Raw genomic sequence first — 21,164 nt, 5'->3', positions numbered from 1 at the left:
GGCTCACACACTTGCCTTCCTAAAGAAGGAACATTGCCTTTTGGTTCACTTTTCTGGATAACTCGAGCCAGTGCTCTTATATTTTACTTTTAAACTCCTTTAAATTAAGTTCCTGGTCTTAGAAGACACCACACACAGCTTCCTATAAAATGGCCCCAGAGTTCCTTGAGTCCTTGATTCAGATTCTTACATGTTGGTTTGCTTTCATGCGTGCATTCATTCATTCATTTTGCTGATTTCAGCAGAGGTTCTCTGTATAGCCCCAGCTGTCCTGGAACTCACTCTGTAGACCAGGCTGGCCTCAAACTCACAGAGATCCTCCTGCCTCTGCCTCCCAAGGGCTGGGATTAACAGTGTGCACCATGGGTAATATCCCCTCTCTAAATGTGCATCATCTCTTCCCAGGCTGTAACAGACAAGGTGCACCTGTCATCTGTGGCTGACAAGGAACCTCCAAATCAGACTTAAAACTACTGCCCACTGTGGATGCGTTCTTCCCCAGAGATGGCCAACTACTACCAAATGCTACATACACTATATATTTTCTCCTATGCCCACATAGTTTATAGATTAATAACAATAATAATAATAATGATGATGATGATGATGATGATGATAAGATAGGACAATCATAGCAGTGTATAACAGCAACATAAATGCAACCTCTTTTGTAACTCTCACGCAATCGTGTACTTTACATCTTTTCTTTGATAAGTCTGGATTACCTGCATCACCACTTGGTGCAATTGAGGCAGTACTCAGCAAAATAAGTGTTAGTTGAACACCAGCCCTGCGATATCACAACAGTGAGTCTGATAATCCACAGCAAATTAAGTGACTAATAGGAAGGTAGTATATATAGCACGGGCACGTTGGCCAAAATTCGTGTCTTGGCTGGAGATTTTAGCACACTGCTCAGGTATACACTCAGCATGTGATTTTAAAGCTTATGGATGATTTGTTCCCGGCTTATCATGGGTAACTGAAGTTGCTGGAAGCAAATCTATACAAGGAGGTATTACCCAGTGGGCATTCGCTCTTTCTCATGTGACTACTCCCCACCTTGGTGCATGGGCTAAGCCACATGTGTGGTTACTGCTGTGGACTGAAAAGGAAGCTCCAGCTGCCTTGTGGGTGTGGCTTCTGACAGCGGAGGGCGGCCTCCACAGGGCGGCGGCGGTGCTGTCGGTTCCAGGGACTCTCTTTCTCAAGCGGGGTAGTTTGCTGTCACTCACACTGAAACAACAAGAGTACAAGACAAAAGCAGAAGATGCAGAAACCAGGTCACAAGGCCAGACTATAGATCAGAAGGCTAGGGGACCACAGCCCGGTTTTTAAAGCCACAGCAGAGGGCAAAATCACAATGGCCCTGATCCTAAAGCAGTGGTTCTCAGCCTGTGGCTCACAACCCCCAGAGGGTCATATGTCAGAAATCTTGTATATCAGATATTTACTTTATGATTCATAACAGTAGCAAAGTTACAGTTGTTATGTAGCAATGAGCTAATTTTATGTTTGGGGGCCATCACAGCTTGAAGGAATTGTTTTAAAGGGTCGCTCGATCAGGAAGGTTGAGAACCACTGTCCTGAAGCCGGTGTAAAAGCTCTTTCCTGGGAGCCACGTTCTTCTTAATGACAATGAACTTTGAGGCATGAAGTGCCCTTCCCCTGGAGACTCTGAAGAGACCTTTGTGTTAGTCGCCTGCCTGTTACTGTGACAAAATTCCGAAAAGAAGGAAATTGTGTTTGAGCTCATAGCTCCGAGGTCTCCGTCCATGCCCCCTCCATGATCGCTGAGCCCCATCACTGTGGACCTGAGCCGAGGTGGACTGTCAAGTGGGACGGCAAAGCGGAGCAAAGCTGGTGGCTGTAAATGGGAGGGGGAAGGGGGGGACATGAGAGGGGAGGAGTGAGAAAAGAGAGCATGAGAAGGGTGGGGGAGGGGAGAGGGGAGGGGAGAAAGGAGGGGAGGGGAGGGGAGGGGAGGAGAAGAACACCAGACCTTCTTCAAGGGCACACAATCCCCATGACCATAATTCCCTCTGCTAGGCTCTACCTCTCAAAGGTCCTACCTGCCCCCACAGGCTGCTGACCAAGGCACATCTCTATTTTAATCCACCCACCCAAGCCTTCCATTGCTAGCAGCTGCTTAGAGACCACAGAACTCCACATCTCAGTTTCCAGTTGCCTGGCATCGCTGAGCTTTGTCCCCAGAGACTTCTCCCCAAGCCTGGCAATGCCATGGGCCACCACAGCACCCCGAGGTACTGCCTCGGCCCCCCGACACAGCACCTGCACACAGAAAGATCAAGTTGTCTCACTTTTATGCCTGCTGCTGTACTCGGCTCACCCTTACTCCATTCCTGGGAGTCGTTACTGTGTCACAGCTGACTGCTAAATTGATTTTTTTTTTTTAAACATCATCTTGCTTGCCCATCTCTGAGATTGCTGCTGCTCCCTAAAATTGGATGCTGGTTCCTCCTCTGCCTCCTGACCCTCGGTGATCATGAAATGTAATTAATGAAACGCTATAAGACAGCAAGGAACCGGATACCCCAAGGCTCTATTAAAAATCTGCTAGGGTGAGAGAAGTCTGTGAACTTAATGTCTAATGATAAATTCAGGGGAGGGAGAAAAGGAGGCCAAAGAAGTCATTACAGCTTTGCTTTCATGTGGTTTGAGAAGCCGTGGGGTCCTTGTACCGCCTCTCTCTCAGCCCATCTTAACCGACAGAAAAGAAGTGGCAAGAAGTCACCTGATAGCCAAAGTCCCCCAATCTAGACCAAAATCTAGAATCTGTTGCCTATGGAAGAAAAGGGGTCAGGAGATGAGGCCAGGCATCCACTCTCCCTTGTGAGGGCCTAAATTCATCTTCTGTCGACCTGTTTCCTTCTTGAATACTGCGTCTCTGGGTAAACTGCAGCTAAGGGATTCTTTGTAGTCTCTCCCCTCCCCCACTTTCTCCCTCTTGGAAAAGATTACCTCCTTCCTCCTGGCCTGTAAACAGGCTCTGTGTCCCATCTCCTGTCCCATCAGGACCTTTCTGTCCCTCTTTCCTTTTGAGCATCACTGTTTAGAAACTGCATACACCCAAGGAAGGGAGCAAGCATGACCCCTCTGCAGCCCCTTGCACACGGCTCTCCAGCTTCTTCAGAGGCTCTGGCTACGTGAATGCTTTGACACATCTTAGGGCAGTTCTGAAGCGGAGACCAAAGGCACCTGACTCAGCACGTCAGATGTCACGCCTGGTCTTCTCTGCAGTGATGCCGTCCACAGCTGCGGGCCAGACCTCAGGGGCCCTTTTCCTGCAGCAATTACCGATGTCACTGCCTTTTCAACAGCTCTGCTTTATAAGCCCAAATCCACACATGTGTGCTGGGCAACGGAGTAGTCTTAGGGATTCCCTCCCGTGTGTTGTTTCACTGTGGTAGACTGTACTCGGTCTTTCTCTGGCTTATCTATCTTTTTTTTTTTTTAATGTATCATATCACATAATTCATGAAGTAATTATGAATCTTTCTGTTAAGGAAGAACCAGGGGGGGGGGAGGTGAAATCTAAAACTTGCCCCCAAGCCTTTGCAAGCGGGTGGACTGGACATTTTCTGAAGTCCCTTTCATTATGTCCTTCCTTTCCAACTATATCAAGGTGGGTCCTAATTACAACCTGGATCAATAACTACTTCGCCCTCTTGAAAGGTAGATATAATTAGAAGCTGACTATTAGGATAGCTCTGCATATAGCTCACTTGGTAGAGCGCTAGCCTAGCATAGATGGATCCCCAGCATTCATCCGCCAGGGGGCATGATGCACATCTGTAATCCTGGCACTCGGGAGATAGAGGCAGGAAGATCGGATGTTTGAAGCCATCCTCGCCTACATAGTGAGTTCAAGACCAGCCTGTGATTCATGAGAGTCTGTCTCGACGAAGGAAAAAAAAAAAAGGCAAGAAGATATCTTTACAGCTAGCTCTGTGCCAGCATCGTCCTGTGATGCAGCGGGGCCTGATGACCTCATCGGTTAGTGAAGACTGTACTTAAGGACAGGCTGGCCACAGAGGAGCCGCCCTGGTAACACCTACTCAGGAAGATGAGACAGTTAGACAGACAAATCAGCCAGTGCCACACCTCTACCCAAGAGCCAGTCCAAGGCCTCTAGCAGTGGCAGGCAGCATGTGTGCCAGAACTCAACAGGCTAACCTCTTCTGATGGTGTGAGAGCCACCAGGAGTCATGGGTAAGGGGCCAAGAATTTTTAAAGTGCTACATTTTGTTCCTAACAGACTTCCGCCGGATTTCTTATATTTACTTTCTATCTTCCAACTCCTTTGATTCTGTTTTTGTGCCCGTCGCATCCATGTACCTAATGGACCGTCGCTGTTTGTGCGCAACTACACCAGGCATCCTACAAAGCTCTTTATATGCCTGTGATTTTTATTTCCCTCTTCGCTTTTGATGCCAGTCCCCCGAGTCTTTTTGTGGTCGTTAGTATTGACTTTGGACACAAAGAGTACTGCACATCGACCACGGCTGCCTCCTCCATTGCGTGCCTGGCTTTTTCTTTGCCTTGGGCTTCCTGAGCAGAGCCCATTGGTCTGTGACCTGTACCCCACCAGGAGGCTCGTGTTCTGGGGCACCGAGTGCCTTCCCCCTAGTCAATGCTGAAAACGGCTGCCTTGCTGAGCTTGCTCGTCGTATGCCCATCACGTTCATCCCCACTCCAAGGATATTTGGTAGATTTCAAAGCAAAGCAACCCCAGCTTTACTAGAGTCCAGAAAAAAAAAGAATATATTAGTCCCTAGGATGCAAAAAGGTGCTTCCTTCAGAGTTGGGTGTGGGGCTGGCAGGACATGCTCTATAAGCTCAGGAAGGAGGGGCCAGGGCCTCGAGCATCTTTCAGAGTCCTCAGGCACTACTGGCCCTGTCCCCTCTTGGTGAAGCTTCAGGGTCTCTTATTACAGACGTGTGCTAAGCTCCATTCCCTGCAGCTTCAGAGAAAGCACAGGGGCCCAACCCAGTGCAGGTGGCTGGACTGGGTGAATCAACAGGGGCCAGGAGAACGATGACAGTGACAATGGAGCGCGGCATAGGCCACCATTCCCAAGGCATGAACCTTTTGTCTCTACCCACACCCTCCTGCGCGTGATTGCCTTCTGCCTTCTGCACCATTTCCTCTAGAGGGCAAAAGACGGGGAGTGCTGGTATGACAGAGTAGTCAAGCTGCCTGTTAGACTCAGTCCTTTTGCTCAGGGCCCCAAGGACATGTCCACAGCTGTTAATTATGAAGTCAGGCTGCCCCAGCCTTAGTGTGATCCTACAAAATGAACTCATCAAGGGTCTGATTGATACTGACCGTGATTTTTAACAGTGCCTGATCAGAACCTAACGCCTGCCCAGTGCCCGGGAAGGAGTGGACCCTTCATCTGTCTTAAATTCAAACTTAACAAATTGACTGATTAATGACATTTTCCTGAGAAAGAAAAATCTATGAACTTGAGAAACATAATCCATAGGCCTTCACTTCTCTACTTGTAAATATCTGAATTTTTTAATTGAGTAATGAATATAGATGATATTCCTTATGATCTTTGCTTGGTTGGTTGGTTGGTTGGTTGGTTTTGCAATAGCTTCTCTCAAAATAGCCCAGGCTAGCCTCCAATTCACAATCTTCTGCCTCATTCTCCCCAGTGTTGGGATTGCACACAACTGGTTCCTAGCATTTTATACCACCACCACCACCACCACCACCAGAAAACAGTCTCACCCTATTCTCTGGAGGAAGTGAGACACATAACCTCAGAGCTCCCATACATTTGACATCATTGAGGCCAAGAGAAGACAAAGGAGTCAGTAGACGGTCTATTTACTAAACTATGGGGCTTCTGGTTTGGGGAGGAGTGGTGCTCCCCACCCCTCATTGTAACAGTGGAAGATCTGAGATAAACAGAAGTTCTATTTACTGAGCTATGGAGTGTCTGGGGGTGGGGTGGGGAGCTCCACCCCTCCCCACCCATCATTGTAACAGTGGAAGAGCTGAGATCAATACTATCTGGTCCACAAAGCCTCAGAACATTTACCATGTGGAACTTGCAGAAATGGTTCGCTGACATGTGCTCAGAAAAGAATAAATGTTCTCAGAGGAAAGATTCTAGCTCTGTATTTTAGAGCTCTAATAAAAAGAAAAGCAGGCTGCCTATGACCTGCCCAGGATACCTACCAGTTACCAACTCTGTCTACACGCACACCCAACCTCCTAGCAGGTTTGGGTACTTAACACTTCAGTACAGATGGCTATCCAAAGATTTCTCCAGATCCTCAAAGAAAGCCTCAGACTGAAGGGACATCGTTTACATATAATTTACATATTCAGACAGAAGGAAGGGATTTAGAGAACCAAACCAAACCAAAACAAAACAAAAAACCTCAACCAATAGAAGAAACAGAACAAATATGAAATATTAGTGACCTTTGATATATGAGAGGATATTTCATTGATAAAACAAAAAACTTGGTACTATGATAAGAGCAAAGTCTTGAGAATGTGTCCATCTACATTTTAAAAACATCTCGATAGGTCAAAAGACAGTCAAACAAAGAAGTGAAATGCTGAAAGAAAAATGGGACTCACAGTTTAGGCTTTTGGATGTTAATTTCAATTCACCTTATCCTTGGTATAATGAGTAAAAACAACAGGTGAGGGGCCACATTGAAATTGCAGAGCACTTTAGCAATAAAGAGAACACCCTAAATCCACATAGAGAAAAACTGACAAAGTAACCACAGGCCGCATAGACGCAGAGTTTTCAGTAGTAACACTGGACACCAAAGATACAGAGCAACCTCTTCAAAATTCTGAAGGAGGGCAACTTTTAACATGGTGACCTACGGGGTCAAAGACGGAGATCGACAGGGGCAGTTTTTGACCTCAAGCACTTAAATATTTTAGCTCTCAAGAACCTTTGTTAGAAAGCCACTAAACGATGTGCTTCACCACAGCTAAAGGGTAACATCAAGAGCCGGAAATGGGATCTGTGGCAGAAGGACCCGGCATATAAGTGAAGGGAGTCCCAGAGGATGGGTTTATGTCAGGGCCAGGGGCCCAGCAGTCCAGACAGAAGCGAGGGGCCTACGGGCTGTGAGGGAGGACACCATCTGGAGGCAGGGAATCCCTGATGGAGTATCTGATACAAGGTGTGGGAAGAATCTACTTCTAGATGTTTACAGATTTGCTAAAACATTGGAAAGGAGCAAGACACCGTTAGCTGAGCAGCTGAGCGTTTTATCCCCAGTTTAATAATATGGACACTGATTTAACAACAATGGTTGGATGAGCTCATCTGAGAGTTCCTCCAAAGGCAAGGAGTTGGGGTGCTAAGGTACTGGTGAGTAGAAGCTAAATCCTTATCTAAAAGTGATAAATCAAGAACAGTCATAAAAGCATATGCTTTAGAAACATATAGTCCAGTGCTGGAAGAGGCAAAAGAGACAGGGCAGATGCGTCTGTAAAAAGATGGGCGGGGGGGGGGGGCGTGTTCCCTGCCTGCCCTATATGATAATTTTGTGTTGTGTGATAGACAGGTTCACTGGGCTCATTACATATGCACAGGTATTTATGTGTGTGTATGCATATGTACACACACACACACACACACACACACACACACACGCACGCACGCACCTACCCTTTTTTCTATTTTCTATATGCATATTAGCTAGTCATAAATATGATATTGTAATTATAGCTAGAAAAACTAAGTTGCTTTTGAGACTAAACCTATATGAACTCATGGTCAGGTGGGGCTTAAAAGTCTGTACAGGAAGTGAATCATTTGCTTGGGAATTGTGGTGGAACTGTGATCTCTACTGCTTTCTGAAATCCATAGCCTTTGGGGGTTGTGACCTCTGTATTAGTAAAGCTGCCGGAAGCCGGCGGAGAGGCGCCGAGGTTCTGGGAAAGAGTCAAGTGTTGGGAAAGGACATCGGTGTGTGTACTGGAAAACCTATGGCAACAGAACTAAACTGCCATGTCAGTAACAGGAAGGGAACAGGGCAGCTGAGCACGGTGGGGCTAGTCAGGAGTGGGAATGGGTTTTCTCCCGTGAACACGGCTGATGATGGTGTGGGACAGAAACTGAGCGTTTGTTTCCCTAGGAAGTCACTTCTTCTTTGCCTTGTTTCCTCTACAGCTTAATCGCTTACACAGAGCAGTATGTGGAATATGACCCCTTCATAACGCCAGCAGAACCATCTAATCCTTGGATCAGCGATGACATCACCTTATGGGACATAGAGAATAGGTAATAAATAAACAAATAAATAAGGTTTGGGAGGGGGAGGAGTGTTGGGAGGAAATCTGTACTCTCATGCAATTACTTCCTTCCCTGTTTTAATTTGGGTAAGACTAGAAGAGGAAAGGCCCGAGCATCCTCCACGCTCACATACGTTTGCTCAAGCTTCTTGCTCCTTGCAGCTTTGGTTTGTATGTGAGTCCTCTCTGAACATCGTGGTAGCTGACACAGCTCCTCACTGTTCCCTAGCTCTGGCTACTGCCTCAACCTGTCACCTTCCTCTCTGGTAGCAGCAGTACTAGCTACCACCTCTCTGGACTGTCCCTGTCACAGGGCACTGACCATCAACCCCCCCACCCCCACCCCCACCCCCCCACCCCTCACTCCTCACCCCGACCCTCCCACCCCGCTAGCCGCCCCCCCCCCCAGCCCTCTGTCTGGGCTCCAGGCTTGGTGCTGCTGCATTCCTACTGTGTGCCCTTGGGCAGGCTCACCAGCTCTGCCTCTGTCTCCTCATCTGCTCCACAGTGAGAGTAGTGTTCACAGTTGACAGGGAGGTAGGGGTGGGGGGTGGGGTTGATGGTAAGTGCCCTGTGACAGGGACAGTCCAGAGAGGTGGTAGCTACTGCTGCTACCGGAGAGAAGACAGGTTGAGGCGGTAGCCAGAGCTAGGGAACAGTGAGGAGCTGTGTCAGCTACCGCGATGTACAGAGAGGACTCACGTACAAACCAAAGCTGCTGGTCTCCTGAGGTCACAGGAGCCAGTAGTTTCATCAGCACTTGGCTCTGCCTTAGGAGGGAAGCAAGTGTGTTGACATAACAGCTGAGGAGAACCTGGGCACAGTCAAAATTCCTGGACACGTGGGGACAATTCTGTGTGGCATTCCTTTACCTCCGCCCTCAGATTTCATCTCCTTTCATTTTCCATGAGTCCAGTGTTGCCTTTCTCCTTTAGTAAAAGTCATAGATACCCACTATAAAAAGCTTAGCCTATCCTGGTGTACATAAAGAAGAAAACTCCTCCCTCTCTCCAACCTCCCTTCCAGGAAGTGTCTGATGCCCTGATCCTCACACTGTGGCAGGGTGCCAGGGCACTGAGGGGACTCCCAGGGTAGAGTGCACCCTGGACAGAAACTCTGAGGACATCTGTTGCACACGCTGGCTTAGGTTGATTCAGTGTGAGGATAAGGCCCCTTATAATGGTCGCATCTTGGCAAATCCAAGTTTTTCAGAGTTTTGTGACCTAAAAGCTATGTTGCGTGAAAAAAAGAAAAATCAGCAAAGACTAGGAAATGATGGTGGCTGTGGTCCTGCTTGGTCAGTTTGAGAAAATGTGCGGTGTGTAACATCATATGCCCATAGATATTGTCTTAGTTATGATCAATATTGATAGATGAAACATCATCACATATGAAACCAAAAGCAGCTCTGGGTGATTATTCAATTTACACTTCCAGGGAGGTCAGGGCAGGACCTGGAGGCAGAAGCTGACGCAGAGGCCATGGAGGAGTGCTGCTTACTGGCTTGCTCCACATGTCTTTCTCAGACTGCTTTCTTCTAGAGCCCAGGACCACCGTCCCAAGGGTGGCATCACCCACGATGGGCTGGATCCTCTCAGGTCAACCACTGGTTAAGAAAATGCCTTACAGGCTTGCCTACCGCCCAGTCTATGGATACGGTTTCTCAGTCGCAGTTCCCTCCTACTAGATAACGCTAGCTTGTGTCACGTTGACATGAGAACTAGCCAGGAGAGGGGTTAAGAATGAAACTAAGACTTGTTTTTTTCCTTCAATGTATGTGCATTTCACATAGTTGCTAAGCTGCTAGGATACAAGCACATGTTATGTTGACTGGCCCTAACCTTCGATAAACAAAACTGTTGGGTGTTTCTTTGGGCTCCAGGATACTGTAAAACTTACTGAGAAGGGTGCCATGTACTCAGAACATTTGAGAGGCTCTTAATTAGTGACTATCTCTTTAAATTTTTATACATAGAAAATATTCTCATCTCTAATGTAATTATGTTTATTATATATACATATATACATGCTATTTTAATTAGCAATATATAAACACATACAAATCTACCTTATCCTTTTTAATATCTGCATAATATCCCCTGGCATGAATGAAGTAAAATTTATTTAACCAATCCCCAGGCCATAACTATTTAACTCATGTCTTTTTCTGTAATATAAACAACAATTCAAGTAACATCCCTATACCTAAGTCTAATTAGTTTTTTACTATAAAATTTTCAAAAGTAGAATTACTTGATTTCTTTTTTTTTTTTTTTTTGAGACAGGGTTTCTCTGTGTAGTCCTGGCTGTCCTAGACTTGCTTTGTAGACCAGGCTGTTCTTGAACTCACAGTGACCCGCCTGCCTCTGCCTCCCTGAGTGCTGTGATTAAAGGCATGCGCCACCATGCCTGTGTACATAGAATTACTTGAAATGGAATTCATATTTTAATTTTAGTTTGTGTGCCATATTTTCCTAAATAAAACTGAACCCCTTTCCCACACCTCCAGTTTAAAGGTGGCCATCCTTGCCAACCCTGGCATTAACGATCTTTCTATCTTCTTAAATCCAATCGGTTAAACTAAATCTCATTTGGGTTTCTGTTTCTTCACTCGTGTAGAAATATCTTAACTGAGGGTTTTCATGCAGTTATCTGAAATTCATTCTCCTATGGCTTTCTAGTCACCTGTGCTTTCCCACTTTCCCCAAGCTGTAGCTTCGCTTGGATTTGGGGATATAAAAATCCCATTTGCTTTGACTTCTCCTCTTTTATTTCTTTTCTTTTCCCCAGTGTTTGGTTTTTCTAAGCAACTTTTGCATTGCCTCTTCAAATTCTAGTTTCTATTCTAATCATAGTTATATTTTCCTTTTTTTTTTTTAAGTTTAAAAGATCACTAATTCATAGCAGGGCATGTGTGTAATTGAAAGCAGTTGCCTTCTACCTTCCCACAATGCACTTGTCCCAGAGTTATGCTAATGTGATGTATTTTAAACCAGCATCCCAAACCTACATTTCTATCAACATTAAGAGAGTAGTGTGCAAATAGACATCTACTTTTAAGATCCTGTTTCTGATGTGGCCAGATGTATTAGTTATCTTCCCTTGCTGGGATAAGACACCATGACCAGGCAGCTTATAGAAGGGAGTTTATTTGGGCTTAAGGTTCCAGAGGGCTCACAGCCCATCACCATCCTGGAAAAGTGGCAGGTGCAGGCGGGACACATGGTGGCTGGAGCAGCAGGCTGAGAGCTCACATCTTGAACCTCAAGCAGTGAAAACTGGGAATAGGGTCAGCCTTAAACTCTCAAAGCCTGCCTCCAGCAGCACGCTTCCTCCAACAAGGCCTGAGGGCATCCTAAGCCTCCCTAAAGGACACCACCATGTGGGGACCAAGTACTCAAATGCCTGAGACACTAGGGGACATCTCTTACTGAAACCACTACACAGGGACAATCTCTTCCATTTTAACCCAAGAATTTAGAGCTTTTATTAACTCTGGGTTTTCCTCTTTGTCCTGTTCCTAATTGCTTTAATTGTTGCTTCTGTATTTGTCATGCTATTCTCTCTTGTTTTTTTTTTTTTAATTTAATTTAGGTACATATTAATTCACATTTATAAAGTTTTTTAAATTTATTCTTTAAAAATTCTCTATCTCTGTCTCCTCTCTCCCCCACCTCCCCCTCTATCTTCTCTCTGTCTTCTCTCTGTCTTTTATCCTTTGGTAGGAACTCTGGGACTCAGGGGTAGAACTATTAAGTCTCTTTAGAGGCCCCCTGCATTGTTCAGATGCTTTTGAGTTGTTTTGTTGGTTGGTTTGTGCTTTGTTTAGTTTTCTCTTTATGTTCTTGCCACTCTGTCATCAGTGGTGGCACTATGCTCTGGTCTTATTGTTTTTGATTCTCTCCTCTCCTCTCCTTAGCAACCTACTTCCATAATGTGTTGCCTGTTCAGGTTTTCTTCCTTAAGCTCCTGTCTAACACCTACCCACCTACTCAGAGTTTCAAGGCAGCTCTGCTGCAGTCACAGACTGTCCTCTCCCAGCATGTTACAAGTCTCACTCATTTGTTTCAAACCTTCCTGAAAGGCTTGGACCTTCCCACCTCCCTGAAGAACGTCTTTGTCTCTACATATTATGATTAGGGTTTAAAACAACAACAACGTCCATGTCACTGAGCTTTGGAGTCTTATCAAGTCAGTCTTTCCGAACCATTTTCCCTCTCCTTCAAGTCTCCCCAAGCATGATGACGACCTAGCAGAATGACATGGGTGTCCCACCCCTCCAGTTGTTACGTCACACCCTCTTTAGTTTAATTCTAAAGAGAAGCCGTGGTCTGCTTATGCATCCAGTCTTCTAACTGGCACACAGTAGGTCCTCAAAAGTACAGATTGGGTGGAGGCAGGAGAAGCAGGAGAGTAAGCTATTCCTTCTTAGGTCGCGTCACTGATATTTGGGGAAAGAAGAAAAGCAAGTGCCCAAAGCTAATTCACTGTGATGAAAAGAATTTTCTCACTTGTCCCTAACTAGATAAAGTAGCATGCAATCATTTGGGGGGAATGGCAGCCTCCTTGTCACTTGATTTATCTCAAACTATTCAGCATTCTATCCTCCACATAGAACCACCTGACCTATAGCAAGTAGGTGATCCAGTTCTGTTTGTATTGTCCAAGCTTCTCCCCTAAGCTAATGTCTAACCTAAGAAAAGATACCGTGACCGAGTCTTACCTACCCAACCAAACGGAGCGCTATAGACTCAGGTGAAAATGACATCCTACTTTTTCTCCCGGTAGAACATCCATACCCACTCAGCAGCTCATGGGGCTTTCACAAAATAATTTAGAGCGTGAGATCAGTGCTGACTTCACACTTCAGCCTAGTGACGGTCCCTGTCTGTACAGTAAAGCCTGAAGATGACTAAGAAAATAGCCAAAGTCAGTGTTTTCTTAGTTTCACCTTAATTCAGCCCATATGTGTTGGGACCTACTTTACACTGTGTTCTGAGTTTAACAATCCGCTGGATAAAAGTCTAACAAAGTCAATAAAAACTGTTGTCTTACCACCTGGCACCAGAATCCCTCCTTGCTTGGCAAAGGGCGTTCAGCCGCCTGGGCCCAGAGCAGGTCCTGTGGGCAAGGCTTTGGCAGACTCAGCCAACAAAAGGGGGGGGGTTATGCTGTGCCCATGGAGGAGGTGACATGAGAGAGGAAGACAAAGGGCAGGGGGGGGGGAAATGAGGGGAGGGAGAAGCACTAGGGCAAGACTGGAAACCAGGGAAAATTCTAGTAGCCAGTGACGAAGGTCCTTTCAAAAGCAGGAATACTGAATATGTCAGCCGCCAGCAGAGACAACAGGTGCCTCTTCTCAGGGCCTCGGCCATCTCCTATCTTCCCAGACCTTATGTGAACTTGTATGGCAGAAGAGAAGGCATGTGTGAGCAAATCGGATGCTGTGGGAGTGTCCTGCTCATCTGTGCTGGGCTACAGAGAAATCCAAGCTGACTTATTTTGAGCTCCAGGCCCGAGGACATCAGAGGGGAAGCCAGGACCCCGCAAAAATGAAGAACACATTGTGTCTGCTGCAGGGTAGATGGAGGCAGTCCAGTGAGGGACAGGAACTAAATAATGTGCAAAACAGCGTAAGAAGTAATACAAACAACGTGGAATTGCTCTTAGATCCCTTCTCAGCCTCAGATAAGACATTAGAGTCAAAAGTCTAAGACTAAGAAAGTGTATAACCAGGGCAGGAGGGGGGCGGTGATAGCAGGCTACTGTTTTAAAGCATGGCCAACCTCCAGCTGACACAAGTTCTGAGAAACCAGCTTTCGTTGAAGAAAGTAACAGCCAGGGCTTAGCCCTGAGGAGCAGTCAGCCTCCTGGACCACGGCTGGAAAGAGCTGGCTCATCTAGGCATCACCAGAAGAGTGTCTTAGGGAGGCCTAAGGCAGATAGTTCTGGTGGCAACATTAATCAGAGATCGGGACCTCATGAAACTGGCGTGACCTGCAGAATGGTGGTCAGCCATTTCTTCCCTCCATGGGACAGGTTTGCGGCTTCCCGTCTTCTGAGCACCAAGCATGTGAGCAGTGGTTAAGAAGAACCTGGCTCCTTCTACTTATCCACGCCTAGCAAAAGCAGACCCACTGAGGCAGGGCCTATTCTTGAGTTGCCTATACACATCTATTTGGGCAGAACAGTTAAGCTCCTTTTAAAAATTAGATTTACTTTATTTTAGTTTATGCATGTGAGTGTTTTGCCTGTGTAGATGGATATATGTGTACCACGTGCCTGCTTGGTGCCTGTGGAAACCAGAAGAGGACACTAGATACCCTGGAACTGAAGTTACAGATGGTTGTGAGCCACCAGATGGGTGCTGGGAACTAAACCATGGTCCCCTATAACAACAACAAGTGCTCTTGACCACTGAGCCATCTCCCCAGACCCCTTAAGTCCCTTTCTTTAAGCAGTCAGCTCCTAATCATGGCCTCTGGTGGCTCCTTCCTTGTGCATGTGATGATCCTTCTGTCAAAACAAGGCTTCTTTTTTCTCCCATACATACTGGCCTTCATACCTTATCTGGACAACAGACTGTGGCAGAGTGACACACTGTGAGGCATCCATACGTAGTCGCAGTAGTTTCTAAACACTTGCTCTTAAGTCTTTAAAGCTGTCTGCCATCCTGGAGGGAATGCCGCGGAAGTCACTCTAGTCAACAGCCAGTACCAGCTGTCACAGGAGCCATTTGGACACCCAGCCCAGGCCAGCCGTCAGATGACCCTTTAAGCTACCTTGCGAGTGCAGATCTGAGTGACCACACATTAGATGGCACAGTCAATACCGAAAGGAAGCAATGAATGGGTGTTTAAGCTCTTGAATTTTTATGCAGACAAGACGGGCCACACCCCATTGGAGTATCCAAGAGCTCCCAATTGTTCTTGGGGTGGTAAATAAATAAATCAAGGTTGTTTCTTCACAGTGCAGCCCCAAGATGGGGTCCTTAGATCTGCTTGCCTGAGAGGACCGGCCTTGTTTCACAATTTTTCTGATAACTTATCTTAATCCATTCAGGCTGTCAAGCAAAAGTTCAAGAGACTGTGTGACGTAGAAAGGAAAGAAATGTATCCCTCCTTGTTCTGGGAATTGACAATGACAATATCAAGGTAGCAGTGGGCTGGTATCAGCTGAGGACGGCCTGGATCACGGTCTGGTCAAGGTGACATGTCTCTATTATCTCATCACTTAGGAGGCTGAGGCAGAAGGATCACAGGTTTGGCTTCACTATGGTATCTTTCCTCTGTGTTCCCTTGTGGCAACAGTATGAGAGCTCTAGGGTGTATCAATAAGGACATTAACCTCCTTACAGCTCAGTGACCTCCGAAGGCCCCAGCCCATAATACCATCATGTTGGAGGTCAAAATGTCAATAGACAAATTTCAGAGGGACAAAAATTTTAATCCATGCCACTTTACACCTGCTCCCCAGTTTATAAACCTGTGTGTAAAAACATCCAATTTCCCCCTGTATCACTAGCAGTCTCACCCTAACACAGCTTTAAAGTATTATCTAAATATTATCTAAATAAGATAAAGGTGAGTCAAGACAGTCACCTCCAGCCAAAGTCCTTTCCAGCTGTGAAACCAACAAGCTACGTTGTTTACAAACAGTGATGGGAAGAAGACAGATGTGTCCATTCCAATAAGAGAAGAAATGGGAAACTGGTCCCTAGTGAGTCTAAATAAAACAGGGCGAAGTTTAAACTTTCATCAAAGAGTAATTCTCTTTGTCTTGATCCTGTACCTGTCAGAGCCAGGCTGAGGCAATAGCCTCACTGGGCCAGGAGTTCCACCTCCACAGCTCTTTGAGGATGTGCCTGTGGCATTTCTAGGCTGATGTTCGGCTTGCCACGCCCATTTGGGAGGCAGTTTCTTACCCATGACTCCGTGGATGTCTGCAGCTTTCCTAGGCTGGACCACTAGCCTACAGCTCTGCCATTGAGGTTTGTCGCAATAGCTCCACTGGTTACAGTCCACCCTGCAGCTCTCTGCAGGGACTCCACCCTGGAAGTAGCAGGCATGGGCATTCCCATACTGCTTGAACTGGAAAGATGCCTGCACTATTGAAACTGTACCCATCCCCCAGATCCCTAGGAGTGTGGCAGTCTGAGCTTATAATGGTAGTCACAGGCTTAGTGACCACTGAATCATCCTCATGTCATTTTCCTATTGTCCTGAAAAATAGCCCTGGGCTTTTGTCTGGATGGCTGAGCCCTACTGTATCTTTCTATCAGTCATTTGGCCATGACGTTCACAGTCTCTTTGTTGTTTTGTTTGCTTCTTGTTGTGACATGAATAAGCTAAGAATTTTCTCAATTTTTATTAGATTCTAGTTTCCTTTGGCTAGCAAGTCTAGCTTTAGTTTATTCCTCTTTCTTTATGTAGTCCTAAAAACAGTTAGGAAGGGGGCTGGAGAGATGGCTCAGAAGTTAAGAGCACTGGCTGCTCTTCCAAATGTCCTGAGTTCAATTCCCACCAACCACTTGGTGGCTCATAACCATCTATAGTGAGATCTGGTGCCGTCTCCTGGCACTCAGGATCACATGGAGACAGAGCCCTGTGTAAATAATAAATAAATCTCAAAAACAAAAAAACAGGAAGAGTCAAGCTTCTTCTTCAATATGTGGCTTAGAAACTTCCTTGGCTAAAAATGGGGTATCATCACTTGCAAGTTCTATGTTCCACAAATCACTACCACACAAACAATTCAGCCAGTCTCTGCCACTTCTTTATAACAAAAACCATCCTTCCTCTAACTTCCTGTTCATCTGAGACTTGTCAGCATGGCCTTTGCCATTCATTAACATTCTGTTTCGAATATTTAACACTATCTAAAAGAGTTTATACTCAGCTTTTCTATTTGGTTTCTGAAAACACACACACACACACACACACACACACACACACACACACACACACAATCAGCTTTATGGGTCCATTCTCAGCAAACCTTTTAAACTTCCTTTCTTTGCCACCCTTTTCCATTTTTAAGTATATGGTAATGGCAGCCTCCCGCTCTCAGTACCAATTTTTGCCTCAGTCCATTAGGGTGGCTGAAAAAAATCACAAAGGTTGTGGCTATAAATACCATAGTCCTATAGACCAGCTTTGAGATCAGAGAAGATAAAGTCTTGGTGGTTCATCCATAGAGATAATTGAGCAGGTAGGGAACAGATGGCTAAGGGAAACCAACTGTTGGTGAACAATTAAAGTAACTAATTCTTGAGGAGAGGTTGGAGAATAGAGGAGAAAAGAAATATTGAGGCCCAAGCATAAATGTGGTGCAAACTGAAAGATCTTCTAGCCCAGGAGAATTTTATTTTTCTTCTGATGTCTTCTGTCTCCTTGAGCCAATGCCAGTACTTTACTTAAAATGAAGTTCTATTTTTTTATTACTGATTACATCATGTTTTTTTCATCTTTTACAATCAATAGAGCATTTAAAAATCAACAGAGCAAGAAAGCAATCTAACAAAGAAATATAAATGGTTTTTTATAACCTACAATAAGGCATATAGAAAAAAAATCAATCAATATCCAAGCAATGGTCAGCATGACCTGATTATTATTTCTTAAAACAATACTCAGTAAAATTTAATCATAAATTTCTCTGAGCTAAAGCCATGTGTTTACATGATTGTCATAGCAACATAGCTTGAAACTAAATGTCCCTAACACAGAAAAAACTTGACTTACTTCCAGTTCCAATTCAACAGGTGTGCTATTTATTCATCTTTATTGAAGCCTAAGCTAACTGCCAAGAGTCCTCCATTGTAATCTGTACAGCATGACCTTTCAAGCCCACCTTCTATTACTCTCAAAGCAGAGTCTAAAGAAACTTTTGATTTATTTTATTATAAGAAGAAATTTTACTTTTCTACAGCTAACAGTATCTAACCAGGTACTATTATGTCAAAGTTCTAACTTTCTTTTCAAGCAGTTTCTGCCTGGCTGCTCACAATGGTCAGAGCCAAAACTCTCTAATTGTCTCAAGCCTTTGGCTAGATGCCTTCTCTCAACATTCTCTGTAGGAAAAAGTTGTCCAGTGTAGATTTCATTAGGGCTCATAGTCAAAGAGAGAAATAGAGAGAAAGACAGTTTTAGGAGAAAAAGAAGATTTTTAAAGTAGTTTTTTAGGCAAAATTACACTTGGACCATTCATAATAAGTAAAGGCAGCGTTATTCAGCTGGAGATCTTTGAAACTTTGTCAAGCAAAGCCTCAACAGCTGTTCTGGATGTCTAAAGATCATGCTGGGCAGTCAGAGGTTTCTGGAACTTTGTCAAGCAAAGCCTCTATGACTTGTCCCCATATCTGTGACACCATACATTTACTTCTCACAGTTCAGAAGACTGGAAAGTCTCAGAGTGAAGCACCTGCAGATTCACCATATAACTGGGGGCTCTTACTGGTTCATTGATAACAAGTTTATTGCTGTATCCTTATGTGGTGGAAGGGTAAGGGGGCTCTCTGGGTTTCTTATAAGAACATTGATTCCATATGTGAACCAATCACTTGTAAGGGTCCAGCCCCCAGATACATCACATTGACAATTAAAATTTCAACTTGTGAATTTTAAGGAATGGGGCAAACATTCACTTATAACATAACTCAGGTCTTTTGAAGATAGCTTACTTTTTTTTTCACATGCCTTAGTTTAGACATCAAATGAGGAATATGGAGTAGAAGGCATTGTAGTGTAGGGAACAAAAAAAGAGTGGAATTGGAGACAGACACACCTGGAGCCTAAGTCTAGACTGTCACATGCATCTCTGCAGTCTTTTGAGCATGGAGCATTGATCTGCATTTTGTCTTATACTGTAGTTCAAATAGACACTAGAAGCAAAGAAAGAAAAGCTCTTTGCACTTCCCAACACTTTTATAGGCCCTGCAGGTAAGAGCGTGCTCCTAGGTAGGCTGGTTTATGAAACAGGCTAGAGTTATTTGGGAGGAGGCAACCTTAAGTGAGAAAAATGCCCCCACCAGATAGGTCTGTTGGAAAACATGTGTGACCAACCTGATCTACATAATCCCTCATTGAGATTATCTTTTCAGGTGATTCTAGATTCTGTCAAGTTGAAACTAAAACTATCACACGTGGGGAAGGACATCAAGAGATTTCATTTTTATAACTTATTTTATAAGTGGAAGATAGCATTCAGGTTCAGACTTGCTCTTGAACTTTAAATGGATGGTGCTGGAGGTACCCAAGTGATGAAGGAAAAAGGGAAAGGGAGTGTTATATATAAGAGGCTTTCAGCAGAGCAGAATCCCAAATGGGAAATAAGAGCATATATGAAGGGTAAGTTACAGAAATGGATGGAATGGCAGGTAACAGAGAAGACTCAGGCAACTGCACTGAACAGTGTCACCTTAAGATCCATGTTCTCCCTAGAACCCCAAAACTCTGACATTATTTAAAAATAGGGTACTAGGGCTGGAGAGATGGCTCAGAGATTTAGAGCACTGGCTGCTCTTCCAGAGGTCCTGAGTTCAATTCCCAGCAACCAGATGGTGGCTCACAATCATCTATAATAAGATCTGGTGCTCTCTACTGGCTCACATGCAGGCAGAGTATTGTATAAATAATAAATAAATCTTTTTAAAAAATAGGGTACTAGATATAATTAATTACATTGAGATCACACTGGAGTAGCCTGGGTCCCTTGTCTATATAACTGGTGCCTTTGAAAGAAAAGAAATGGACGCAGAGACACACATGGAGAGGAAGTGCTGTGTAGAGACCCAGGAACACAGGAAAGATACAGGTGTGATGGTGCAGGAGGAGGCTCATCAGTATGTCCACAGGCCAAGAACTGAAGCACCAGAAGTTGAGGGAGGGATGTGGAAAGATTGTTCTCTTAAGTCCCTCAGAGCAAGCAGGGTTCTGCTAACACTCTGTGTTTTGAGTTCCAGCATCTGGAACTGTGAGGCCAAAACCCTCTGTTGTTTGAAGCCACTCATTGTGTTAAGACTTTGTTATGGCTATGATAGACTACCTCAGGGTGTATTGCTTCTTCAGACCTCTCATTTCTGCTAAGGAAGACCTTCTACCTTTGGAGACATCTCTAATTTCTTTGATAATCCCCTCTCTATTTCTAACCCTACAGAGGTATTCTAACATTTCTGACCTGCACCCCACGCCCCCAGATTGCCTGCCACCACCAAGGAATCTGGTGGGGTGAGCCTGGGCTTACTGCCTGTCATCCGAAAGTGATGGCAGTGGTGGTAACTGTGCATCCATGAGACAGCTGTGAAAAAGACTGAGTCACTGTCCACACCAAGTCTCTGGGCACAGCCTTTTATATGGGTACAGCTGCCACCAACCCATTTGCAGAAACTTGGTAATGTCTCTTTCCCGGGTCAAAACATGACCCTGGAAGGAGGATATTTCTGTGGCTCTCTGGGACTTAAATTTGTTGATGGTTTCAACTTCAGGACACTGTCTCTACAAACAGTCATTATAATCTCTTGGGAAATTACCAAATTTGATTAATTTTGTGGCTTGTTTCCGAGAGAATCTGGGACCCCTTGTCATGTCTTGTTGCAAAAAGCCCAACCTGATACTTTGCAAGAGATCATTTGTGGAGGGATTTCCTATTGCCTGGCCTAATAGGTTTAGCCTTCTACCATGACCCTATTGAGCTATGCCTGGAAATGCAAAGCCATACTGCGAAAGCCTCCCTGATCCCCACCTATACCATGTATTGATCATTGCCATAGAAACAGAAGACATTGCTGTCAATCACACAAGTCAGTGCAGGAGTAACTGGGTGCAAAGGGCTCGCATCTAGACCACATATCCAGTACCGT

The 21,164-nt window shown here is 45.0% G+C and overlaps 1 protein-coding gene across 7 annotated transcripts in view; it reads left to right on the top strand.

The window, feature by feature from the left end:
- The window catches only part of RGS6 (regulator of G protein signaling 6), a 517,530-nt gene that overhangs the window by 438,561 nt on the left and 57,805 nt on the right, over positions 1 to 21,164 (top strand). For all 7 annotated transcript variants that reach the window (XM_084792096.1, XM_084792100.1, XM_084792102.1 and 4 more), the window contains exon 13: positions 8,184 to 8,294. In XM_084792096.1, the coding sequence (XP_084648222.1) occupies positions 8,184 to 8,294 (111 nt within the window). The remainder of the gene's footprint in view (positions 1 to 8,183; positions 8,295 to 21,164) is intronic.

The sequence above is a fragment of the Acomys minous genome (genome assembly GCF_964271855.1).
Source record: "Acomys minous genome assembly, chromosome: 8".
NCBI classification, from domain to species: domain Eukaryota; kingdom Metazoa; phylum Chordata; class Mammalia; order Rodentia; family Muridae; genus Acomys; species Acomys minous.
Note: the sequence above shows the minus strand (reverse complement) of the source record. Positions and strands in the feature narration are given on the sequence as shown.